This window comes from Phoxinus phoxinus (assembly GCF_949152265.1).
Source record: "Phoxinus phoxinus genome assembly, chromosome: 19".
NCBI lineage: Eukaryota > Metazoa > Chordata > Actinopteri > Cypriniformes > Leuciscidae > Phoxinus > Phoxinus phoxinus.
Window position 1 is genome coordinate 22,825,148 of NC_136894.1, and position 27,635 is coordinate 22,852,782.

A 27,635-nucleotide genomic window follows, 5' to 3' on the forward strand; every position below is an offset into this window, starting at 1 on the left:
GCTATATGCAAAGCATGCTGGGAACTAAGCACCGCCCAGTTTCAGATAATGCAACACAAATCATTCATGTAATCCAACGCAAACAGATTAAGTAAACTTAGTTTTTTTTTAAATTCCAAAATTAAACCCTTTACGTTAGTTTAACGATTTATAATTAAGTATAGTGGAAAATTATACAGGTTAAGTTAATTAAACGCAATATAATAGTGTTTTGGAGGTAAAATAAATATATCTGTGTTACTTTAACAAAAAATAATTGGGTAAAAACAACAGTGCCACAAAACCATTTTTTTTAGTGTTCCTTTACCATTTGACCCACTCTTAAAACCATCCCACCAAACCTGTCCCGCGCCCTTACATCCCTCCTCAATAGCAGCAACAGTGTGTTGCAATCACAATAGTTAAAGACACCTTAAAAAGTGTGACCATTGTTTTTAATGTGTTTTAAAAGTGTCTTCCCTGACAGGACTGAATATTTATAGTATACCTATATTTATGGTATACCTATATTTATAGTATACCTATATTTATAGTAAACATTATATATGCAATAAGATGTATAAGGCCGACTGTATGTAGTCACAATGAAGGGGTTAACAACATCCTTAATGCCATATTATTGGAATCACCACCATGTTTTGGGACACAGTGTTGAATGATTTAACAGTTGTCAAAACTTTCTGGAACATTAATGTTGTTCTATTCGAGTAATATAAATTTGATGTCTTTCGTGCCTTTTGCACCGCACATTCAGAAATCACAGACTTCCATTGCAATACAAAGCAACATGTTCTCACCCCCAACTCGTCACATTGACGCTGGGTCAGGACCCCTCGCTCTCACTTTTTAACGCACAAGGTATCCCTTTAGCGTCATTTTTCGAAGCGCAGGTTACTCCATTTATTTCAGTGAGAAACCTTTGGCATTATACCAAAGTAAACAATTTGGCATTGCTGGCCATCAATGTCTGTGTTAGAGCATTTATCATAGTATAACATTTGTCAATACAAAATTTAATTAATTTATATATTTTGCAGTGAAATGAATACCCACCCAGAATCATAAAAACTGTCAAGGAAACTTTTCAAAATGAGAGGCACTCCTACTAAAAACAATTATCATGCCATCCAGGTGTGTGTGCTCCTCTGGGGTTTCTAGCAAAGCAATGAAACCAATTAGTTTCAACTGCGATTACTCGGTAAAGCTTTAATTACACATTTCTACATAACATTTCTATTTTCCCTATGAATTCTCACTTACTGCCGCTCCCAGATGGATAATGCATCACATTTTTTGTTCATTGTTCTTATCTTGACAGACACCCACAATGTCCTGAATAACAGGAAGTCAAGAGCATGAGAATGTGATTCTTATTAGTAGGTTATAAATGATGACTCCAAATTTGTTTACACTTTACAATAAGGTCTCATTTATTAACAATAATTAGTGCGCTAACTCGACTTGAGGGAGGGATGGCGTCCCCCTTGTTGAAAAAAAGGTGCTATTTGCAGCGTTTATTTGTTTACTTTGTGAGTATTTGCAGCACGTGTGTTGTCAAATTGATGTTTTCTTAATTTGCTGGTGTTTTTTTTCTTTTCTATTTGCATGTGTTTTCATCAGTTGCAGCTCAGTGGCACTTTTGACAGAGTTTCTGGTTGTTTCTATCCAGTTATTCAGAATAGAAAAAACTGTATACTGTAGCGTACGTGTGACTGAGGGATGAGAGAGATTCTGGTGCTCAGTCATATATTTCATTTTCATTTCATTTATATTTTTATTTCATTCTTTTGAAAAAGAAATGAAAAGGAGCAGAAAGAAGATAAACTTATAATATCTGCCCCTTATCAACATAAGTTAAATTACAATTCCAAAGAGGTGCGCTTACAACACACGTCTACTTTGCAACACATACAAAGACATAAATCAAATATCACATTTCCTGCTAAATTGATGCATTATATTTTTCTATTAGTAATGCTTTTACACTCTTCTTAAAAACAAAAAACGATGTTGAAATTTTAATTTCACTATTTAGATTGTTCCACAGACTGACACCTTGTATTGAGACACATCTTTCCTTTAATTTTGTTCTAAACTCGGGTTTCTGAAAAACTTCAGTTCCTCTTAAATTGAATTTACTAACTCTCTTGATGAATCTATTTAGCAATTTATCCGGTAATGTTTTCAGATGAGCCTTATACATTATTTTTAGAAGGCTATATTCTAATAAGTCATTGAATTTTAACGTTTTAACTGTCTAAATATTGGATTTGTGTTGGCCCTATATTCACTTCCATTTACAACGCGAATGGCATGTTTTTGTAATTTAAAAACAGGTTCTATATAAGTCTTGTTTGCACTTCCCCATGCTTCAATGCAATAGGTCAGGTGTGGAACAATCAATGAATTATATAACAAAATTAAGGCACATTTATTAACAGATTCTTTTACCTTATGTAACACGGCTATAATTTGGGATACCCTAGATTTAACATGGTCAATATGGAATTTCCATGTCAACTGCTCATCAATCACAACACCTAAAAACTTAAACTCATGAGTCCTTTCAATCTGTACTCCTTGTACTGACAATGCTGCATCTAAATCCTTATTTATACAACTAAAAATCATACATTTTGTCTTACTGATATTTAAAGACAGTCTATTTGCGTTAAACCATCTCATAATTTCCCCAAACTCAAACTCTACAACTTGTAATACCTCATTTATATTTTTGCCAGCATAAAATAAAGTAGTATCATCCGCAAACAAAATACATTTTAGTAACTTAGAAACATTTGCTATATCATTCACATAAAGAAGAAAAAGTACTGGACCTAGTACCGATCCCTGGGGTACACCACAATTTATTGGACAATTTCTTGATTTTATGCTATTGATTTCAACAAACTGCTCTCTGTCTTTTAAATAACTTTTGACCCACTGATGAGCTATACCTCTTATACCATATTTATATAATTTACTCAATAATATTTCGTGGTCTAAGGTGTCGAACGCTTTTTGCAAGTCCACGAAGACACTTACAGTAACATATTTCTTATCCATAGCATTGGTTATTTCTTCTACCAGTTCCAAAATTGCTGTTGCAGTTGAATGATTTGAGCGAAATCCATATTGACTATTAGTTAACAATTTGTTTTTATCCAAAAAATGTTTTAATCTAATCACAAATAATTTTTCTAAAATTTTAGATAACTGTGGTAACAGGGATATGGGTCTGTATTTATAATACTACAACGATATAAAAAAGAATATGAATAGTGCTTATATTTTTATTCTACACTTTAATTCAATAAATAAAAGGTTTTTTTAATTTTTTTATCTTGTTCCACTGTATTTGTGCAATGGAAATATTTCAAAAATGTTAAAGGATCTTAATGGAACCGTCAATTCCAATAAAGAACCTCTATTATTTTTTAAGTGTGACACATTTAAAAAGAATGAGATATTTTATTTTTTTTATTTTTGCAGCATGACAATAGTGTACAAAGCGAGGTTCACAGTAATAGGCCTACTTACACTGAGAATATTAATACTAGTTAATATTTACAGATGGCTGCAAACCAGATATCATCTCCCATCATCAGTGCCTTTCCTAACTGGGATCAGATTGGTGCATAAGATAGCAGCAAAGCAAAGGAAAGGACTAATTCCCATTGTTCTGAAATGAAAGGCTCTGGGTGTGTAGTATTCAAGTGACCACATGCTTTAGGTCATTTAAATGTAACGTTCAAGATAGTTTTGTACTGTGTAACTGAAACTGGGAAATTTAGTTTCAGTAAAGCTAAAGAAAAGAATGAAGTTGTTTTGGGTGTGCTTAATTCATAGTTCTGACTAAATGATGTGATGACATTGTACTTTAATGCAGCAAGCCTGTTCTTTGGAAACAGTGACAGTTGTAATGTATTGACAGTTATAATGGTTGAAAGTTGTACCGGTAAATGATAATTAATGTCACCATTTAATCATAATGTTTTGATAACAAGGTACGGTAATTATGAATTTACCGGTTTCTTTTGGCTCAGTCGGCTATGTTGGTTTCTTGATTATATGCAAATATATATGTCATTTTTTTTCAGTTATTTTTTTTTTAAACGAATAAGTGAGATTAAGCATTTGTCGATCATGCTGTGAAACACCCCAATGCTACTGTCTTGCACATTTACAGTGATTAAAAATGGTGCATTTATTTCTTCTAAATATTCTGTTTAGAATTATTTCGATTTTCACCTAGTGGTTGAGTTCTGTTACCAAACTCACAACACAAAAGATCTGGGCCCGTATCCCTAAAGAATTTTTGTGCAAAAAGTGGCTCCTAGCGGCCAAATTATAAGAAAATTCTCAGAGTCATGACGTTTTCTTAGAATTTCCCCTAAAAGTGACACGAAAATCCCAGTTAATATAAAAGCTATTCCTCAAGATTCCTAGCACTTAAAAGGGCTCCTAAGGCGAGATCTGCTAAGAGCAGGGAAGAGGACTTTTAGTGGCTTAGGAGTTCCCCTAAGCAGCTGCACAAAATGGCCAAACGAGGAGGCAGGAGAGATGTCCTCCTTTTTTTCTCCATTTTCTGTGTTTGTAGGATATTTGTTAACAAGCCTTCATAAATAGACCAGCCAGCAATCACAGACATTGATAAAAGCAGAGCCGTGTTACCCTCGTTAAGACCACACTGAGTTGTAACGTTGCAATTTCTACTTCATTAAGGACAGCCCCTTGAGATAGGCCATCTTGTTTTCAATGGGGTCCATATGGGAGTGAAAGTACAAAATATGCCAGCTAGGATATTAATATAAGCAAATAAGACACGAATCATTATTTGAACAGGGTGTAATGAGCTTAAGTTTTCACATATTTTAGATTCTAATTTTAGGCTATAACTCCTACAGCTTACTATTAATTTTCCAGATATTTTCTTGAATGTGAAATATTATTTACAATTACAGTCTGCATAAGATTAGAGTGTATAATTGTTTATTGATTTGAGGGTACATCCTTCGATCATTATCACCAAAAGTTCATTTTCATCAAACTTGTAGGATCAACCAATCACGGCTTTTGAAATGATGACTCATACCTAGCAACGGGGTCAACCACACCTCCTCACTAAGATAGGATTTTCCATCCATTCCTTGCTCAGAGTTCACTGAAAATGTTCTGGAATCACTTCTAAGCTAAAACTCCTGGCAAGGAATTTTTAGGTTAAGTTAGGAGCTCTCTGAGAGGATTCTCAGAATCTTTAGGGATACAAAGAATTTTTGTGCAAAAAGTGGCTCCTAGCGGCCAAATTCTAAGAAAATTCTCAGAGTCATAACGTTTTCTTAGAATTTCCCCTAAAAGTGACACGAAAATCCCAGTTAATATAAAAGCTATTCCTCAAGATTCCTAGTGCTTAAAAGGGCTCCTAAGGCGAGATCTGTTAAGAGCAGGGAAGAGGACTTTTAGTGGCTTAGGAGTTCCCCTAAGCAGCTGCACAAAATGGCCAACAGAGGCAGGAGAGATGTCCTGCAAACACTGGACAATCACAGACATTGATAAAAGCAGAGCCGTGTTACCCTCGTTAAGACCACACTGAGTTGTAACGTTGCAATTTCTACTTTATTAAGGACAGCCCCTTGAGATAGGCCATCTTGTTTTCAATGGGGTCCATATGGGAGTGAAAGTACAAAATATGCCAGCTAGGATATTAATATGAGCAAATAAGACACGAATCATTATTCGAAGAGAGTGTAATGAGCTTAAGTTTTCACATATTCTAGATTCTAATGTTATAGGCTATAACCCCTACAGCTTACTATTCATTTTCCAGATATTTTCTTGAATGTGAAATATTATTTACAATTACAGTCTGCATAAGATTAGAGTGTATAATTATGTTTATTGATTTGAGGGTACATCCTTTGCTCATTATCACCAAAAGTTCATTTTCATCAAACTTGTAGGATCAACCAATCACGGCTTTTGAAATGATGACTCATACCTAGCAACGGGGTCAACCACACCTCCTCACTAAGATAGGATTTTCCATCCATTCCTTGCTCAGAGTTCACTGAAAATGTTCTGGAATCACTTCTAAGCTAAAACTCCTGGCAAGGAATTTTTAGGTTAAGTTAGGAGCTCTCTGAGAGGATTCTCAGAATCTTTAGGGATACGGGCCCTGATTTCAAAGCAGAATGTAAAATTCTGCTCATTAGAAAAACAAGGATGGAATACATTTATTAATGCAATGTAGTTTGAAACCCACTTTGACTGAAAGTCCACAACTTTTGTAACCTTTTAAGCATTTCCTTTTATATTATGCAAATTGAGAGTGTGTGAATAGCTTGAGGGAGTTTCTAACACATAACAAAACCTGTCACATAGCATGACATAACCGCTCTCTTACCCTAAGGCGAATGTCTCAATTAAAGTTGACGGATTTAAAAGATTACAAACTATGCATACACTGATTAAACACTTATGTAGGTAAGATATAAACAACTTTAATACATTTTTAATGCTATTAATTTGGTTTTAATGCTGATGGTTGACATTTTTTTCCTTTACCAAAGAGTTGACACATGGGTAAACTGACATTGTACAGCAGATATTTAATGTTTATTTACAATAGGATATTAACATTTCATACTCATATCATGCATTTAATATCAGAACAGTTTCAAATATACCTTTTAGTGCCTCAAAAAGCTTCATTTAAAAGGGTTTTGCTCATATTGCATCATTTTAATCATGTTAGTAGAACATAAAAAGCAGAGGATACAATGTAGAGAATATAACTAAACTTGAAGTATTATGATTTGCAGTACAGTAAACCAAAAGTCTAAAAAAACACCAAACAAAACATTGCATTGGAGAGACTGAATTTTTTTTTCTTTTTGTGCCGTCAGTCTTTCTTAGTGTCCGATTACATGACTACAGTTTTAGATGTCACAGATGACATTTGTTAACCTACAGAGTCCTTGTTTTTGTACACACATACAATCCGAGATCAATATTAAATGATTTGTAATGCTTGTCAATAGGCCTACATCATTATACCAACACACAATATTATTCTGCAGAAACTGATTTACAGTGGGTTAGCATTCCAACGTTTCTAGTACTACACTAAAACACTTCAGATTTAGTGTTAAAGTTGACCATTATGGGTGAATATCAGCTGACTAGACCATTAGCGTTTTAATTCTACTCAACCAAATAAATCTAACAATTCTTATATGGAGCATAAACAAAGGTAGTGGAACATGTATGTTGGTTGAAAGATCACAATGTGATTCTTTTGAAAGGAGCAATCCATTCCATATTCTCTATCTAAACACACAAGTGGAGCTCAAGTGGCAGTGCAAGATATGGAGCTATTTGATGATTCAAAACAAAGCTAGTTACTATAACAAATGGGGACATGAATTTAAAGAAGAGGTAGACTGGGCATATTCAAGGTTCCATGTTTTTTCTGCTAATTGCTTTATTGTACTCATGGCATTTAACAAAAATCATTAACCATGTCTTCAAGTCTACAAATACATCGGTTTCTGTAAAATCTGTTGTCAGGTGTCCGTAACTATGCAATTATGTAGACATAGTGCCCTCTCAGAAAGACAGAAAAAAAATGAGACCATAATTTATATCATTATCATTTACAATATTAATAGTATTTCATTTGATAACTACACAGTGCATGAGCTTTTCTGCAAAAACAAAAACATAAGCAGGTCTTTGAATTGACATTATTGGCCAGGTTAGTTAATATTTAAACTGACATTGTAACATGAAGGGAGTGTCCCAAGACAATATATCACTTTTATGCTACAATAAACATTACAAATTTTACACCTGTATAATAATATAATCTGCAGTTAAACATTATTATCGTATTTCGGCTTTATTTTTCAAGCCTATTGAGGGTGCACATTACATTTACAAGAAAGTGAATGCTAGTGAGGTCCCCTTTAAATGAGACGATTGTGGGAAGTTGGGATGTGAGTTACTTATGCTTTTAAAGATTTTTCTTTTTCTTTCATCTTTAGAGTGTTTTGTGGCAAATTCTGTAATGATGTTCTGTTTTTTTAAGATGACTGTAGGATGGGTAAATCCATTTCACTTTATCTGGTAAGACTGCATAGCACAAAGTTGATTGTTTTCTAGTTTTCATTAATGAGAAGAGACTGACTTTCTACAGAACAATGGCCATGGCAGTGCTACCAATATGTTTTGTTTATTGGCATGCTCCCAATCATGAGTGTCCAAATGGACTTTATTCCACTCTGCAGATAGTCAACAGTCCCACCCCCTCACCACCTTTGTTTTTTACCATGCTGGCTTAAAATATTCAGTGGTGTACAGATACCCAAGGGATCTTTACACACAAATATATAACAAATAACTTTTACATCTCATCTGAAGCATTACCATATCCTCTCAGAGAAATCTATACATTCTTGAAACTTTTCAGTATAATTCATGTGCCAATGTACAAGGTACATGGAAAAAAATAACAATGCAAAAAGAGAGGCTATAAGTATTTAACACTGCTAAAAATGTAAAGGATTGAATATAAAACATATATGATTATGATTCTGCCATGAATGTTGTGCAGAAAAAACTGTATATGATAGTTTCATATTGTCATGTGAAAATTAAGAGAGAGAACAAAACAAGTGACAAACATATGTATATTAAACTAAATATATATAAAATGAAATAAAATATTAAAGCCAGTCTTATATAGCAATATTATCCCCATAAGTAAAAAAAGCCCATTAGCAATATCATGCAGAGCAGGATAAATGTCCTTTTTGTGTACATAAATTAAGCAACTAAAGAGAATTGAGTTTGTGATGATGTGAATATTCTCTTTTCATCATAGCAACAGTTCCTGCCTGATGCTAAAGCTGTAAGGGCTTGCTTTAGCTCATCCATCTGCAGTCCACCATGCGCCCCTGAATCATAACGGCGACCATAGCTAGTGGGGCTGCTGTAGGATGACGAAAAACCCATGGAGAAACCTGAGCCTGTAGCATCAAAACTTCCCCTTCTAGAGCCTGATCTTGAACCAGTTCTGGATCCAGACCTAGACCCTGAAGTTGATCCAGAGCCACTGACGCTGTATGGGCTGTAAAGACCTTTACTGGACTGGGAGGATGCTTCTAGCAACCTCAGGCCAGATCCTTCCTCTATCATACTTCTGTCCATGGCGTCCTTGTATGAGATCTTGAGTTTTGTTTTGGGGCAGGTGAGGTATTTGGAATATCCACTGACATCTCTTAGTTTCTGTGCAGTGCGTGCATCTAGATGGCCCTTCTTAACAGCATCATCCAGTGATACTCTTCCTGTAACATCTGGTTCAATCAAACCACCTGTTAGGTACTGGACTTCAAGGAAACGTTGGCCAGCTTCGTAGTAGAGCCAACCCTTCTTTAAGGCTTGAGAGGCAGACATTTTGGTTTTGGTTCTTGGATCTTCAAATCCCTGAAAAGCTTTCTGTGCTAAGTTGATACGATCAACCATGATCTTGTCCACCAGCCCTTTGTTCATAGCATCAGCAACAGAGAATTTCTCTCCAGTGTTTGGGTCAATAATTCCCCCTGTGCATGCTTGTGCTTCTAGTAGTCTTTGACCAGTGATGTTGTCAACTAGATTCCGATGCATAGCCTCCGTAACTGACACCTTTTCCAAAGTATCTGTATCTAAGATTCCAGCCACTGGTCCAGTTTCCTCAGTTGGATCAGTCCAGGTTGTAGCTGGTGTCTTTATGGAGGGAATTGGACTCATGGGATAGGATGAGTTGGACCCAAAGGAAGATGAACGCGATCTGAAGCCACTCATATTGCCAGAGAGCATGTCAGCAAATTCAGTGATAGAAAGGGTACCAGCACGGTACTGGTCCAAAGCAGACTGGTCTATGAGCCCCTTGGAGATTGCATCATCAATGTCATACTGCCGCCCAGACCTTCTGTCAATGATCATAGACTTGACAACACCATCTGATGATGAGGTGGTAATTTCTTCCCATTCACACTCTTGTTCTGCAAGTTCAATATATGTTTGATGGTCAATGAGTCCTTTGCGGTATGCCTCATACACAGACATCTCTTTTCCTGTTTCTGGATCTACGATAACAACTCTACGTTTGCGGACTGAGGACTTAGAGGACGTCTTTCTTTCCCGTTTCTTTTCTTTCATCATTAATAGAGAAAGTCCAGTTTCAGGGTCTGTTATACAGCGCTCCATCAGCTGGAGGTAAGTTAAATTCTCCTCTGTGTTTGGATCGAAGAACCCCTTAGTGTCATCAGAGGGATCAGTGAGAATACCATTCATCTCCTCATCAAATAGACCCCGCTTGTAGGCCATTTCAACAGGAAGTCGATGACTCTCTTCAGGATCAATGATTCCACCAGTGGCTATTTGAGCCTCAAGTAGACGAATACCATGGTCTTTCAGAATCAGACCTTTCTTCATAGCCTGGAACAGGGAGATCACCTTGCCAGAGTATGGATCTTTGTAGCCAGTCACAGCTCGTTCAGCAGAGAGAAGCTTGTCTTTAAATTCTGGTCCTACGACTCCCATTTTCACTGCTTCGTGGACATTCATTTTGAGATTTTTGATTGGATCAATAACATACCCAGTAGCTGCTTGGGCCTCCAGAAGTTCAAAGGCAGTGCCTGGTCTGATCATGTTCTTCTTCATGGCTTGGTAGACTGAAAGTCGATCTTTTGTAGCCTCTACAAACACGCCTGCAATAGAGCTGATGCCTTCAAGATATTTCTTTAGGTCTTTACTGAGGTCCTCAACAGAAATGGTACCCTCCATGAGTCCTGTGTAGGTCTTCTGATCAATAATATGAGACCGCAACAACTCCTCTGGAGTGATTTGTTTTCTAAGGCCTTTAAATAGAAGACTCTTGTCCGCCAGAGACAATAATCGTAAGCCACTCTCTTTATCAACCTTGCATCTTTTGAGAAGTAGGGCATAAGACAGCTTTTCATCTGTTGTTGGATCTATAAACTGTTTGACATCTCCACTTGGATCAGATATCCTCTCACTGGTTTCTTTGTTCATGTAACCACGTTGCATGGCGACATCAATTGGGAGGTGGAAGTAGTACTCTGGATCCATGAGGCCACCTGTTGCTACCTGGGCCTCCAAAAGCTTCATGGCATAATCCTCAGGAACAAGGTCCTTTTTCATGGCTTGGAATAGAGAAATAACCTTACCGCTGTAGGGATCCTTATAACCTGTGACTGCTCTCTCAGCAGACAAGAGTTTGTCATGGATCTCTGGGCCAACAAGACCCTTCCGGACAGCCTCATCAACTGTCAACAATTCATCTTTCACAGGGTCAGTGATGAATCCAGTCGCTGCTTGTGCCTCCAACAGATCAATGGCAATGTCAGGTTTAATGAGACCTCTCTTCATGGCTTGGTAGATGCTAACCTTAGCATAGTTATCTGAGAGTACTCCAGCAATGCTGCCTGTTCCAAAGAGATAGTGTTTCACACTTGCCATCTCCATAACTTCCCGGATTGTTTTCTTGCCTTGTTTGAGCAGATTGTAAGTTTCAAGGTCTATAATACGAGCTCTGTAAAGTTCATCAATAGTAACCCGGCGTCTGATTACATCACATGACATACTCTGCTCAGTCTTGATCTCTTTTTGTTCAATGATTTCAATTATAATAATGATCATTCTCTCTTTTGTGATTTTGCCTGAGCGATACTGTTCAAGAAGTCTTTGTTTTTCCTCTTCTGGAAGCAAATCTGATTTCATGACTTCCCATAAGTTCACTTGTTTTCCAGCAAAACTTTCATTTGGTATGTCTATTTGGGTATTAGCTAAGTCTGTCTGTGCTTGTTCCTCAGTGTAAATATACGATTTTTCAGCTTGCTCTGGAGTCTGGGCTTTAGAAAGTGGTAACAGGGCAATTCCAAATTCTGGATCGGCCATACATCTCTCTTTCAGTTGTTTGTATGTGATATTCTCATCTTTGTTTGGGTCAGTGAAACCTTTGATATCATCTGTGGGGTCTTTAAAAGATTTGGCTAATTGCTTGCTGAAGTAGCCACGCTGAATGGCTATATCACTAGGAAGTCGATGGCTATTTACTGGATCAATTATACCTCCAGTGGCCTCCTGAGCATCTAGAAGAGGTATAGCATGTTCTCTTAGAACAAGCTGTTTTTGCATTGCTTGAAAAAGAGAGATCTTATTACCAGTGTATGGATCTTTGTAACCAGTAACAGCTTTCTCTGCTGAAAGCAGTTTTTCATGAAGCTCTGGGCCAACAATGCCAGTCTTAACAGCATCATCCACTGTAAACTTCTCATTCCTGATAGGATCAACTATGTAGCCAGTAGCTGCCTGAGCTTCCAGCAGGGAAGCACCTGTGTTTGATGTCAGTAGTTTCTGCTTCATTGCTTGGTAAATGCTGAGTTTTTCTTTAGTTTGTTCCAAAAATACCCCACTAATGCAATCAGAACCTTGCAAGTAGCGTTTGATGGAGTCACTAACTTCTGCAGGTTTCTTTTTTCCTTGTTGGATTTTGTCATAGGTGTCTTTGTCAATGATTTTAGAGTCAAGCAAGGAACTGGCAGTTACAGGTCCTCTAAAACCATCAAAGTCGCCCTGTCTCTTCATTTCTTTTTCATCCACTGTAGTGATCACAATCTTAATCAGTTTTTCAATTGTGATTATTCCTGATCTATATTGCCGGATAAATTCAATCCTTTGTTCCTCTGTGAAATATTCAGAGTTGATAATCTCCCAAATGGTGACTATTCTTCCTTTAAAAACTCCACTGTGCAACTCAACTGTAGCATGGCTCAAGGTCTCTTTAGTTTGCACATCAGAAACTGGTTCTATTTCTTTTGACTTGACTGCCTTTTCAGATAGTGGAAGCAATGGAAGACCAGTCTGCTTTTCAGTGATGCATCTTTTCAGCAGTTCAGCATAAGTGACATTTTCTTGAGTGTTTGGGTCAATGAATACTGTATTGGAGACTAATGGGCTGCTTAAGTCTTCATTCATCTTCTCATTTAAGTATCCACGTTTATAGGCAATTTCTGGAGTGATGCGGTAACTTTTCTCAGGATCAATAATTCCTCCAGTTGCAAGTTGAGCTTCCAACAGACGAACACCTTGGTCTTTCTTAATGAGATCTTTTTGCATTGCTTCAAACAGGGATACAGTTTTTCCAGTATATGGATCTTTGTAACCACAAACAGCTCTTTCTGCAGACAACAATTTCTCATGCAGCTCTGGGCCAACAACACCACTTTTGACTGCTTCATCAACTGTGAGCTTTTGATTTTTTATTGGATCAATTATGAAGCCTGTTCCAGCCTGGGCCTCCAGAAGGTTTAGCACAATCTCTGTTCCGAGCAAGCCCTTCTTCATGGCTTCGTAGAAAGACATCTTTTCAGAAGTTGACTCAATCTGCACTCCAGCAATACAGTGTGTCCCCTTTAGGGCTTTCTTGACAGGTTCAAGCTCAGAGACCTCTTTAAGAGTAGCTTTTCCATTGTGTAATTTGTTGAACAAATCTTTATTAATAACCTTTGCTTCCAGAAGTTCCGAAGCTGGCACTGATGATCTCACACCATCAAAGGCAGGTTCCTTCTTGCTTTCCTTGTCCTCTACAACAGTTATTACAATTCTAATAATTTTTTCAACTGTAATTTTGCCTGTCTTGTATTGACGGATAAGATCCTTTCTCTGATCTTCAGTGAAGTACTCAGAGTTTATGACCTCCCAGATGGTGACAGTCTTTCCTTTGAATCTTCCAAATAGAACTGTTAGGTTTGCCTTACTAAATACATCTTTAGTTTCCTCATCAGTATACGTTCTTTCAATTTGGGCTGCATGTTCTGTGATTGGCAGTAATGGAATGCCTGTCTCAGGATCAGGTTTGCATCGCTCCAGTAACTCACAATAAGTGAGGCAATCCTGAGTGTTGGGATCAATGAATGTTTTTTTGTCAGCAGGACGGCTGGACAGAATTTTGCTTAGATCATCATCAAGTTGACCTTGTGTGCATGCCATTTGGACTGTTACACGGTGGCTATTGACAGGATCAACTATCCCACCAGTTGCATATTGAGAATCAAGAAGTTTTGTGGCCTGGTCCTCTGCAATCAAGCCTTTTTTCATTGCTTCAAACAGTGAGATTGTATCTCCAGTGAATGGATCTTCGAATCCTGTGGCGGCCCTTTCGGCCGATAACAACTTGGTGTGCAACTCAGGTCCAATCAAGGTATCCTTCACAGCTTCGCTTACAGAGAGTCTTCTGTTCTTAATGGGGTCAATTATGTAACCAGATGCAGCTTGGGCTTCAAGAAGCATCATAGCTGTGCTTTGTGTAATCTTCTTGTCCTTTAAAGCTTGATAGATGCTCATTTTCTGGTTGGGATCAACTATTACACCACCGATGCAATCTTTACCTTTTAGGCACATCTTGACCTTGTCATTCTTAGAAAGCTCATCCACAGTTGTTTTGCCTTTTTTAAGCTTGTCAAATTCTTTTTTGCTGAGCACACCAATCTCATGAAGTCTGTTTGCAGGCACCTTCTCTCTGATTCCATCAAAAGCCAAGGGTGCATCTTTTTTCACACCATCCACTTCTGTAGAGCCATTTAGGACCTTCTTTGTTGTTCCTACCATTGTCATTTGAACTAACTCTTTTTCAGGGACTTTGTCAGTTTGAATTTCAATCTCCTTGGTGTGGGATTGCTTATGTGAACTCTGAAGCAGCTGGAGTTTTTCTCGCAAGTTCTTGTTTTCCTCTGCCAGAAGCTTCTCTTGTTCAATTCTTTTCTTTTCAAGCTCTTTCATTTCTTTTTGCTTGGCATTCATCTCTTCCTCAGCATCCTTTTGCTTTTTGATGGCAGCATCCATGGCAGATTGAAGTTTCTTTCTCTCTTCCTCCAATTGCTTTTTCTGACGCTCCTGTTCATCTTTAAGTGCTTCAGCCTTCTTTACTTCATCTTCAAATTGCTTCTCCAACTTCTTTTTCTCTGCTTCAATGGCTTTCTCCTTCTTCAGCAGTGTCTCTTTTTCTGCAAAGAAAGTCTGCTGGAGGATAGTCTTTTCCTGCTGTAACTGTTCTTGTTGTACATTGGCCATCTGTGATAAAACAGCATAAAACAATAATTAATCCAATGCATGACATGGAAATCACTGTACAAGGAAAATATAACTGCACAACTCAATACCATATATTTATAGAACATATAATTTAGCATTTTAAGATGCAGTTATATTCTTTCTTATATAATTACACCATAACTTGCACATGTCAGTGTATTTTTAATTTATCTCTGTTGTATGCTGTGATGTCATTTTATATAGTGTACTGTGTCTATTTAATTCTGTGGTTATAGTGATCATTGAAATGACAATTAAGTACATGCTTAAGTTATATTTTACCCAGAAATTAAAACTCTGTCATCATTTACTCACACTCATGTCATCACAAACCTAACTTACTTTATTCTGCAGAGCACAACATATTTTGAAGAATGTTTTACCTGTTTATGTCAATACAATGAATGTCAAAGGGGGTGAAAAATAATATTGGAGCCCATTGACTTTCATTGCATAGGAAAAACAGATATATTCTTCAAATTATCTTTGTTTGAGTTCCACAGAAGAAGCGAGTAAATAATAGCATATTTCACTGTAATCACAGAATCAAAAAAATACAATACACTATGTAAATATGACAACTTCACAGCATACTAAAATAGCGATCAATTAAAGGTACACTAAAATCTAACAGCTGAAATATATTTAGTTCATTGTTGAATTAATAGGTAAATATGGACATTTTAGGAAAATTACAATACATTATAGTGCCCAAGTTACAGACATTAGAAACTATTTTAAAATAAATAGAGATACCAACAATGTGCAAATAGGCTGCACAACATAATTGCAAACTAAATAAATACATCATGGGCACTAGTGTTAAAGGGGACCAGAACAACTTTGTTCATGACAATTGCCGGCTTTGTTATCACTGAGACTGATAACATGCAATGTACATGAACAAAGGTTCAGACATTGTATAAAACTGTTAATTGTTAATTAAGGTGTTTAAGGCTAATATGTAAAACACTAGACTGCAGTACTACAACATATAACACAATACCTCTTTTGATTGTTTTTGTAAGTCAGCAGCCTCTTTTTTCAATTTCTCCTTTTCTTTCTCAAGCTCTGCAATTGCTTTATGCAGATCATCAGCCTCTTTTTTGCTCTGCAGTCTCTGTACTTCCAGTTTCTCAACAACAGTGTATTTTTCGGAAGTCTGTTTTTCAGTGTCTAGCAGACGGGTTTTGATTTCATCAGCTTGTTTCTTGAATTTTTTGGCTTCCTCCTCTGCTTTTGACTGAGCATCACTTAGCTGTGTCACCTTGATCTTTAGTTTCTCAGCCTCTGCAGTAATCTCTAATTGCCGCTTGCGTTCAGCCTCTAAAGATTTCTGGAAACCTACAGTCTCTTGCTCAAGACGCTGCTGCATCTCCTTTTTGGCCTCTAACAGCTTTTGAGCCTCTACCTGTGCCTGATCTTTTTGTTTCTGGAGCTTTTCGGCTTCAGCCTTCAGTTTTGTCGCCTCAAGAATGGCCTGCTTTTTCTCTTCCAGCATCTTATCAGCCAGTTCCCTCTGTTTGGCAAGATCTGACTCTGCAATTTGTCGTAATCTTGCAGCTTCTTGAGCCTCAATGTTGAGTCGTGCTGCATCCTCAGCCAGTTTTTTCATGTTCTCAGCCTCTTCCTCAAGGAGTTTCTTTGTGTTGTCTTTATCTTTCTTCATAAGCTTTTGGTTTTCCTTTTCAATTTTAAGTTTCAGTTTTAGTAAGTCCTCCATCTGAATCTTAACTTTAGAGAGCTCATCCTCTACTTGAGCCTTCTGCTTCATAGCATCACTGACCTCTTGTTTGAGTCGCTTAAGTTCATCATCAAGGATAGATTTCTGTTTGTCTGTCTCATCAAGTTGCATTTTAACCTTCACTAACTCCTCCTCAACCGAAGACTTCTGCTTCAGGGTCTTTTCTGCAAGCTTTTTGTACTTGGCCATTTCAGCATCAGCCTCTTGTTTTTGTTTTAAAGCAGCAGCCTCTGCCTCAGCCCGCCGGGAAGCTTCCTTTTCAGCTTCCTTCCTCAGTTTTTCAGCATCTTCCTGGGCTTTGGCCTGTTTGGCAGCTTCAGCCTCAGCTGCTTGCTTTTGACGTTCAGCTTCCTCTGCTTTCTTCTGCAACAAGGCAGCCTCTTTCTCAACCTTGTCTTTAGCTTTTTCTGCATCCTGTGCTAGTTTCTTTGCTTTTTCAAACTCTTCCTTGAGATTATCCTGCGCCATGCTGTCTTTATTTTGCTGGAGAAGAACATTTTGGGCTTTCTGTTCAGCAGCAGAGCACTTCTGTGCAGCCTCTTTGACTAAAATGATCTGTCTCTCGGCTTCTTTCTCTGCAATCTCTTTCTGCTTTTTGGCATCTTCTGCTCTCTTTATTAGACGCTCAACCTCCTCTTGAGCAGCTTTGTGTTGTCTTGCTGCCTCTTCTTCTGCAGCTTGGATTTTTTTCACCTTGGCTTCTGCCTCTTTCCTTTTTTTTTCCTCTTCCAAAGCAAGTTTTCGGAATTTCTCTGCTTCTTCCTCAGCCTTCGCTCTGCTCTTCTGTGTCTCCTCTGAGATGCCCTTCAGTTTGTTAAGCTCAAGTTCAAGGTCCTGTTTGCCAGTTGAAGCCTTTTCGAAATTGAGTTTGAGAATGTGGATCTCCTCCTCCACCACTTTCCTCTGCTTCAAGGTTTCTTCAACAATTTTCTTTTGCCTGTCAAGCTCAGTGTCTGAAGACTTCTTGAGCTGATCGATCTTTTCTGCAATTGCTTGTTTGTGCTGAGCAGCTTGATCTTCAAGAATTTTCCTCTGGTAGGCCTCGTCTTCGGCTTTTCTCTTTAAGCGGTCATTTTCAGCCTCCTTCTCTTTCAAAGCGATCTCAGCCTCAGTTTTTAGACGGGTTGCCTCGTTGATAGCAGCTAACTTTTCTTTGAGGATCTTCTCAGCCTCTGCTCTCTGACGGGCAGCTTCTTCTTCTGCAATTTGCCTCTGTTTCTTTGCTTCTTCTGCAACTGACCTCAGTTTAGTTGCCTCCTCAGCCAGTTCCCTCATCTTGGCAGCCTCAGATTCAAGTAATTGTTTGCTCTTTTCAGTGTTTGACAAAGAGTCTTTCTCAGCTTTGGATTTTACCTGTAGTAGAACTTCCATCTCCTTCCTAACTTTGACCAGTTCCTCCTCAAGCTCCTTCTTCTGTTTAACAGCGGCATTTACATCATTTTTGAGACGCTGGAGCTCATCATCCAAGACAGTTCTCTGTTGTTCAGCATGCTCAAAATCTGCTCTTAACCTAATAAGCTCTTGCTCTGCAGCAAGCTTCTGTTTAGCTGTTTCTTCAGCCATCTTCATTTGGTTCTCCAGTTCCTTTTCGGCAATCTCTTTCTGTTTAAGGGCAGCCTCCTCAGCTTTTCCTCTCTTCTTTGCCTCCCGTCTGGCTTCCTCCTTCTGTTTCTCCGCTTCCTCCTGAGCTGTAGTTTTCTTATTGGCCTCTTCTTCAGCCTGGAGCCTGAGCCGGAGAGCTTCATTAGCCTTCTGTCTCCATGTTTCTAGCTCCTTCTCTGCCTGCTCTCTTGCCTTATCTGCTTCAGCTTGCTGCTTTTTGAGATGTTCTGCCTCCTCCTGCAGTTGAATGACCATCACCTGCTCATGTTTGAGTGATTCTTCCAGTTTTGCTGTCAATGATATTTGTTTACTCTCAAGCTGAGTGGCAGCAGACTTCTTAGCCACTTCCTCTACCACTTGAATCTGTCTTTGCTTTTCCAGCTCTGCTTGCTTCATGTGCCTCTCAGCTTCCTCAGCTTGAAGCTTGAACTTCTCAAGATCCTCAAGGGCCCTCTTCTTCTCTTTGGCAGCCTCCTTTTCTGCCTCTGATTTCAGTTTAAGCTCCTCTTCTGCCTGGCGTTTCTTCTGAGTCTCTTCGGCAACTTGCTTCCGAAGCTTCTCTGCTTCATCCTGTGCTGCCTTTCGAAGTTTTTCGGCATCTGCAGCTTTTTCCCTGAGCTGTTGAAGCTCTGTTTGAGCAGTGTTTTTTTGTTTCATCGTCGTCTCTAGCTGGAGTCGGATTATATGGATTTCTTCTTCAATTCTGGTCCGGCTGTGGAGGGCTTCCTCTACCTGTTGAGTCTTAGACTTGATTTCCTGCTCAGAAAGGCTTTTGAGCTCCTGAAGCTCTCGTTGGATATTGTGCTTCTGTTTCTCAGCATCGACCGCGACGTCCTGTCGTTTGCTGACTTCATCTTTCATCTTCGTCTTCAGCTCATTCGCCTCTTGTTCTGCTTTAGCAATAGCCTTTGAGTGAGATTCAGCTAACTGCCTTTGCTTTTCTAGCTCGGCCTGCATCTCGGCCAGCTTTTTTCGATCTTCTTCCTTAAGTTTTTCGGCAGCTTTCTGTATTAGTGAAGGTAAATAGTAGGGGAAATAGAAACAAAGTTAAATATTTAAGTGTTAGATATTATAAGTGCATGTACGTACATGCGAATGCAAGTACATGGACAAAGTTACAGGGTGTTATGCTAAACAGAAAAACAACTTATGTAGTTATTTTATTAAGGATTATATAAAGTCACAATGTATGGTACACAAAATGAGACACAATCACTTCACAAAACACCACTACAGCTGGAATATCGAATGGTTTCATGCTAATGAGGTGTTATCACTGGATACATTTTTTAAATGAATACAAACTTTAAAACTCTACCCTGTAATTTTGAAGACTGAAGATTTGTGTTTTTTAATATATTTCAAATTAGGGTGAAAAGGGTTACAGAATGTGTTTTGGATTCCCTTTTGAACAAAATATGGAAATTGAACCTTTTAATAAATTACATAAATTATTATTATAAAGGGTCAATGAAGAAAGAATATTCGAAAATGTATATTCATAGTATTATCATGCCTACAACAGAACAGCTTAGTGATGCAGCAAAGAAAGAATGAGACTTATTAAATAATGTTTAAATAACGCTAGACCATAAGAGGGGGAAAGAAGAAAAACAGGTCTGATGAATGCCAAAGTGTAGATTTTGACAAATCCAATAGTATATATTAATGCATATATTTGTTCATATTTTAGTTAACATATTTCTTAATAATGGCAAAAATGCAAATGTAATTAACAAGGGACTGGAAAAGGATGAACATGCATTTTTGTGGACAATTTACCTCTTTAGCGCCCAAACATGACAAACATTCATCATGATAAAGCACTGGCAAGCAGTTTAGAGAAGCAGACAAGAAAATAAAGGTTAGAAAGGAAAATGGAAAACAAAATTGAGCAGAAAACAGCTACAGAGGAAGGGCTGACAGTCAGGCTGAAGCATACTCAGAGGGAAAATCAACAAATAGGGCACAAAGGAATGATGGGTAAGAATGCGCCTAAGCAGCAGACAGAATCCAACCAGGAAATTAAACTAGCAAAGCAATGTGGCATCACTGGTACATTGCACCATGAACTAACTTTTATTTTTATAACAGCATATTTTAAGTTTGCTTCAGGCTGAAGGGTACCTATACTAACTGAGAGTATAGGTGATATTAAAACACCTCCATAGTAGTAAACGCATAATGAAAGACATACATTGTGAAAAAAATGGAATAGCTGCACCACTAGCATTTATATTACTGAAGGCCTAGGTCAGCAGCTCAATCTGTTAAATTTTTTATTTCCAGAACTTTAACCTCTAGCACACGGCCAACAATAGCATGTTTCAACTTTGTCTTCACTATTGTGTCACTCTTTGATAACTTAAGATAAAAATGTAACTGTGTCTCATATGGTTTGTACAGTGAAATAAATACATATTTCATGTGTCCATACATCCACAAATTAAACTACAAAAGGATCAAGTTAGTGAGTTAAAGTTAGTGCTAGAATACTAAGACTTTAGATTTTAGATACTTACCACCTCATCCTCTAGGCGGCGCTGTGTCTCAATGATGAATTTAATATACTGGGTCGAAAGAGTCATCAGCTCACTGTAGCGTGTTCTCAGAGTCACATACTGAAAGATATTTTTGAAGTTACTTGAAGATCAAGAAATAAAAGCCCAAGTAGAACAGTATAAATTATGCATACAGTATGTAAATTAATCCATATAGCAGATTTAGAGCCTAAGACAGGTGGATATCAGATATCTAGGGTACCTCTTGAATGATGTCATCAGATGCAGACTCCATTTTGGTCTTCTTCAGAGGGGAAGAGATGGGCTCCACATGAGCTTTATAAGACACCAGCTGGAGCTCATAATCCTGGATGAGAACATTCAGTCAGAGTGCTACTCATAAATCAGTTAGATTTGAGGAAAATATGTATGCGGCAGCATTCATACACACCTTTATGGCATCAATGTATGCTTTAGCATATTTCTGGCACTCATCCACCTTGTCCTTGTTCTTCTCAATCTCCTCAAGCAGTTTCTATACAAATAATGGACATGACGTAAATAAAAAGATTATTAACATGATTTTCTAGCAAAATATTATATGATATTCATTATATAAAGCATTGAGAACAGAAAATTAATTAAAACTCTGCATTTCAGATTGACCGATAGATGGATGGATGGATGGATGGAAGGATAGATACCTTCTCCTGGATCAGCTGCTCTTGAAGGGCTTTGCTGTCAATGGGCAAAGCATGGAGCTTGTCCTGCCTCTGCTTGGCATCTGCTATCCAGCGGATGAGCCAGTCCCAGCTCTGTCTGTAGGCCTGCATCTGCCTGCTCAGAAGGTCAAGTTCTCTCTGCCTCAGCTCAATCTGAGCGAACACAGCCTGCCAGCGGTCCTTCAGGTTGCCCACCAGCTGCCTGTAGTGCTCCAGCTCTATGTCACGTTCACTGTGCAGCTGAGACATACGGTCGGTCACCGCTGTAGCCCTCTGAAGCTCCTCTTCCAGGCGGTCAAACGTAGCTTGCTTTCCCTCCGCTTCTGAGCGCAGTTTCTAGAGTCAAAAACGAAGGAAAGAACATGAACATGTTTGTGAGGTCATGTATGATTTGAGCTTATAGTGGTAAATAGGGGTGTAACGGTACATGTATTAGTACCCGACCGTTTCGGTACAGGACATTCGGTACGGTGCACATGTGCACCGAATGCAATCTTTCACGTAAATTAGGCTAGTTTTGTGTGCGGAACATACGTCAATACCGAGTTTCCACACGAACATATTAAGTGTCGGAAGTCTCCGCGTTGCACTGATTAAATCTGATTAATAGTTTTTGTGATTCAAATACATGTAAAATATTACCATAACATCTGTCTTCCTGTGTGTGGAAATTTGTTAAATTTGCCTGTGTTAAGAGCGCTGATGCGCTCATCTGTGGACATTTCCGAATGACTTTCTGTTAAAAGCGGGCTTTCCACACAAACAAACGTACATGTGTCATTAGTATGAGAACATTTTTTGGGATTTTAACTCTCGGGTCGGACTCGGACATAAATATCGCATAAATAAAGATCACCACATACACGGCACGCTCGCTTTAGCCCAGCCTCTCGCTAGCTAGTGTCACGGCCAATATTGGTTTGAGAGTATTTTATTTAGTGGAGAACTTTGCAGCAGTATTTTATTTCTTATCCTTTTTTTCTTTTATTTCTTTTTTATTTATTAGCCTAACGTTATATTTTATTAAAAAGTGTTTAAAAAAAAGTGTAAACAAATTGTTAAAAAAAAGTTTATAGTAAACAACCAGAAGTTTAATGTTTTGCATTTCTTGCCCTTACTGTACCGAAAATGAACCGAACCGTGACTTTAAAACCGAGGTACGTACCGAACCGTTATTTTTGCGTACCGTTACACCCCTAGTGGTAAACAATTTCATGCATAATTGTGTTATTATGAGACAATGTACCTGGAGCTGTGTTTGACTGGCCTCAATCTCTTTCTCATTAACAGGAACTTTGTTCACATCCCGCAACTGGTTCTCATATTTGTTGAGAACGTCTTCTGCTCCTTGTGTGCTGCGGATTACCATGTCAATGGTCTTCAGCCTTTATGGACAAAAAATAATAGGATCAGCATAATTTTATATGGGAAGGACAAAAAGATGACTTGGTGTGGAAAAGTAAAAAAAAAAAACATTTCTATTGGATACTTCAATCTAAATAAGTTCAAAAGTTTCGGGTTTTATTCCCCAAGGATGCATTAAATTTAAAGTGACAGAAAAATATTTATATAGTTACAAAAAATTATATTTCTATTTACTTTCTATTGAACTTCTACTCCTCAAATACTCCTGTAAAAAGTATCACAGTTTCCACCAAAAAAATTAACAATACAACGGTTTTCAACATAGATGATCAGCATATCAAATTGATTTTTGAAGGATCATGTGACGCTAAAGACTGGAATACATCACAGGAATAAAATAAATAAAATAAAATATATAAAAATAGAAAACTGTTATTTTAAATAGTAATAATATTTCACATCATTACTGCTTTTACTATATTGTTGATCAAATAAAGGCAGCCTTGGTGAGCATAAGAGACTTCTTTTAAAAAGAAACTTACCTAAGCCAAACTTTAGAATGATAGTGTACATATTTATAAAAAATGGACTTGAAACTCACTTGTCGAGATACACAGAAGAAAGACTGTAGGCGTGCTCCATCTTTTTCTGGGTGATGTCTATTTCTGAGCGCAGGACAGGGGCTGAACTAGACTGCTGAGATGTGGCCAGCACTGCTTCACTCTTCTCAACCATCTTATCCAGGTCTTTCTTTATACCCTCCAACTCAGTCTGCACTTTCTGTAGGACGACGTGAGAAAATGAAATAATATATATTAAGATTTCAATTAATTAAAAATAAGAATTTTAATGATTGCAGTAAACATACGCAGGCTCTTCATGTGGTATATATACATTTGAAGGCATTTCTTGATGGATTCAATGGTATAATGTATATTAATACAGTGTTTATGCAAACCTTCTGTTCAGTGGCTCTCTGTGAACAGGCTTTGAGAGGCTCCTTGTCTACCATCTGTCTGAGGCGGTTCACTGTGCGGTTCTCGCAGCCTTCCAGTCTCAATCTCAGGTCCTTTATCTGGGTGATGTAACTCTTGCACACTGACTCATCCTGTTCCCCTAAACAATTGACATACTTTGTGTTAAAAAAGCTCAAGAAATGCTCTTAAATATTGGGAAAATACAGAGAAAAAAGCAAAAGCACACACATCTAAGAATGTTTCTTCATTAATAACATTAAATCTATGCAGTATCCATACAATATATAGGCACATGAAATCGAGCTTGCATAGCTATGAAAGCATTTGCATTCAAGTACTTTCATAGAGAATGTTTCAGGCCTTAAAGATCAAGGAAATCAGTTAATTTGCACACTTTTAAGTGAGTACACCGCATTTCAAACTGTCAAATGGTGAGAAAATCTGTGAAGGTGACCTTATTAAAAACATGCTAAAAATCCTTGGACTCAATGTGGATTAGAACAAAATGCAAATGAAAGTATGAAACAAACAATGACATGGACATATCATTCACAGTTTGTTAAAAAATCCACTCTCGGATCTTTACCCAGTGCGCTGTCCTTTCGGATGAGAACAGGTTCTGAAAAGTAAGTCTCACGGTCATAATGGGAGTTGGGTGGAATGCCCTCCCCTATCCAGCCCCATCTTGAAATTCCTACAAGTCATAATGCCTTTGTGTTGCTTCAAGCATGCAGAAAAACCTTCAGCCGTGCTCAAGGGACAAGTCTTAAAACTGGGGTGTTGCTGGGGCCAAGATGTCTTTGTATGTGTGCAATTTCATTGAACCGTCAAAGTGATGAATGGTTTCTATACATCTGAACAAACCAGGTGACCTTATCAGACACCCACCTTGTTCAACAGAGCGTAGCAGGTTATCATAGTGTTGAGTGGCTTTGCTGTAACTGTTCTCAGCTTGCAAGCGATCATCAGCACCGAAGAGCTCTGAATCCTGACTGTCACGTATGAAGGCTTGATAGTGCTGCTCCAGGTTCTTCAGGGTCAGTCGATATTCCTCGACTCTCAGAGTCTTGAACTACACAAAATTAGAAAACAATGTCACTTAATTACTATTCATGAGTACATTTATAAGGTTTATAATGCAACTTTTCAGTTCATATGCCTCTGCATACAATTAAATAATAGACAATAATGAGTTATTTCAATTTATATCAGTTATAAGCCAATATTATATATTGTATTTATCGTAGCAATTGATAATAGACATATATTGGCTGATTCTGAATATTTAATTGTGCATGTTAAAATGTTTTTATATTTAGACTTGTGTAGCAAATAATGCTTACTTAAAGGTAAAGTTAAAAAACACTGATAATAATTTAATAACACTGTTAAATGTAAGCTTCAGCCAAACTCAAAATGAATGCACTACCTTTTATGTTTTTGAAAGAAGACTCTTATGCTCACCAAGGCTGCATTTATTACATCAAACACACAGCAAAAACATTAATATTGTGAAATATCATTACAATTCAAAATTTCAGCAGCCATTACCCTGGTCTACCTACATTATCCTTCATAAATGATTCTAATACGCAGATTTGGTGCTTTATTATCAATGCTAAAAACGGTTGTGTGGTGTAATATTGTTGTTGAAACGTGACACCTTTTTTCTCTCTCTCTCTCTGATTAGTAAGTTTTTTACAGCATGTATTTGAAATAGAAAGTTTTTCTAACAATGTAAAAGTCTCGTAATTTGATGACATTTGAATGGTAGTGTATTAATTTTTCATACTGTATTTTTTAAAAGGACTGATTTTCTTTTTCAGTTATTTGCAGAAAAATTATAACGCTTTTTTGTATAGGCCATTCATTTATTATTAATTATTTGCACCAGACTTTTAATATACTGTAGGTGCATCCTGGGTTCTACTATTTTTTTAATCAAATCTTTGAACGTATCCCAAAAGGGCAGTGTGTGCTAGTTACCATGATGAAATTCCAGGAGTTGATAAGCAGGATATCTCGCATGTAGTACTGCCAGGACAGCAGGCTCTTCATATCAACATGCAGCCTTTGCCAAAGAACCATCAGCCTCTGCAGACTCGCATCCATACTGAGGTTAAAAACAAACCAAAGGATAAGATGGAAAGCCAAACACTAATCAGAAAGATTTGGTTTATATTGCAACATCACAAGAAAACCACACATCTCGCCTCCCAGATGTCAAAGACAGAGATAGATAAAAGTATGTGGAATCTGAATGTGCTGCCAACTGAAGGAAGGGAAGTCAAGTGAGGTTAGTCTTGTGCACTAGTATTAGGCTATGCTGTTACCCAGAGCTGACATCCATAGCTTCTTTGTTGGTGGGAGGGACAATGAAACAGATGGACGGTACTGTGGCTTCATTTCCACTGGAGTTTCGCACTGTCCAATTGTACGGCTGGGAGTTGTTCACCAGGGCACACTCATCTCCTTTGTGTACTGTGATCTGGGCCAAAAAAAATAAGGATGTTATTTAAGTTTGAAGTGATTATGGTCATATGGATTGCATTGTGTACTTGATAATATAATTGCAGTGACTAAGAGCAAGAACAAGTTAATGGGTGAGGCTAATTGCTGAGCCTGTGTAATAGCAAGATATTCATGCTAGATCACAAATGACACCCATGGTGAGCAAAAGCATGATCACACACGTGATTTTTTTGAAAGAGGGACTGGAATATAGGAAAGCAAATAAACACACGGTTCAAAGAGTTGTTTGTGTGTTCTTAATTGAGCCCCTAGGAATAATTCAGTTTAAATAGTTTATTTTATTACCCATGTACAGACATACACACACCCAAAAAACAAACAAACAAGCGACTCAGTGTCTCTGCTTTACCTCCATTTGTTTGAAGTCACAAACAGCCTGAATGGGTAATTTGCCCTTGACGGGGTGAGCGGTGTTCCTCGGCTTGAGCTGGATAATGGTCTTAGCTCTCCGGTTGAGACCCTCCAGGTGTGTCTTGAATTCATTTAGCTGTTCTTTTTCCTCCTGATGGCCAGAGAGACAAATTTGCATATGTATGTATGTATATATCTATCTATGTATATACAGTCGTGATCAAAAGTTTACAAACACCTTGCAGAATCTGCAAAATGTTTATTATTCTAACAAAATAAAAGGGATCATACAAAACTGAATAAGATATAATACATCTTACATCTTTATATCTTGCATAAAAGATGTTTATATAGTCCAAAAGACAAAATAAAAGTTTTCACCCCCAGCTCTTAATGCATCGTGTTTCCTTCTGGAGAATCAGTGTATGCTTTACTTTCGTACAAGTTGCGTATTAGTCTCTCAATTGTCCTCAGTGTGAACAGATGGATCTCTCATACTGCAAGGTTTAAAATTTGCAAAAGATTCTAGAAAACCAAAGAATTTGTGGTACTTGGAGGATTTTTCTGAAGAACAGAGAGCAGTTTTACTGCTCAGGACAAAACAGGATCCCTCATGGATCCTCTAGGTAAGGACACACAGTATTAAGAATCAAGTGTACAGTATGTTAACTTTTGAACAGGTCGT

At 37.7% G+C, this 27,635-nt stretch overlaps 1 protein-coding gene across 20 annotated transcripts in view; it reads right to left on the reverse strand.

Moving 5' to 3' along the window:
* Positions 1-7,660: 7,660 nt before the first annotated feature.
* pleca (plectin a) overlaps positions 7,661-27,635 on the reverse strand; it is a 91,380-nt gene continuing 71,405 nt past the window's right edge. For 15 of the 20 annotated variants that reach the window (XM_079591696.1, XM_079591692.1, XM_079591709.1 and 12 more), the window contains 14 exons: positions 26,949-27,101; positions 26,401-26,555; positions 26,054-26,180; positions 24,956-25,139; positions 24,654-24,686; positions 24,049-24,206; positions 23,692-23,870; positions 22,972-23,110; positions 21,708-22,061; positions 21,455-21,538; positions 21,266-21,370; positions 21,025-21,123; positions 16,163-19,507; positions 7,661-15,135 (listed from right to left, as the gene is read on the reverse strand). In XM_079591696.1, the coding sequence (XP_079447822.1) occupies positions 8,827-15,135; positions 16,163-19,507; positions 21,025-21,123; positions 21,266-21,370; positions 21,455-21,538; positions 21,708-22,061; positions 22,972-23,110; positions 23,692-23,870; positions 24,049-24,206; positions 24,654-24,686; positions 24,956-25,139; positions 26,054-26,180; positions 26,401-26,555; positions 26,949-27,101 (11,424 nt within the window). In that variant the 3' untranslated portion in view covers positions 7,661-8,826. The remainder of the gene's footprint in view (positions 15,136-16,162; positions 19,508-21,024; positions 21,124-21,265; positions 21,371-21,454; positions 21,539-21,707; positions 22,062-22,971; positions 23,111-23,691; positions 23,871-24,048; positions 24,207-24,653; positions 24,687-24,955; positions 25,140-26,053; positions 26,181-26,400; positions 26,556-26,948; positions 27,102-27,635) is intronic. The other 5 variants (XM_079591701.1, XM_079591699.1, XM_079591693.1 and 2 more) reach the window with 1 other exon arrangement.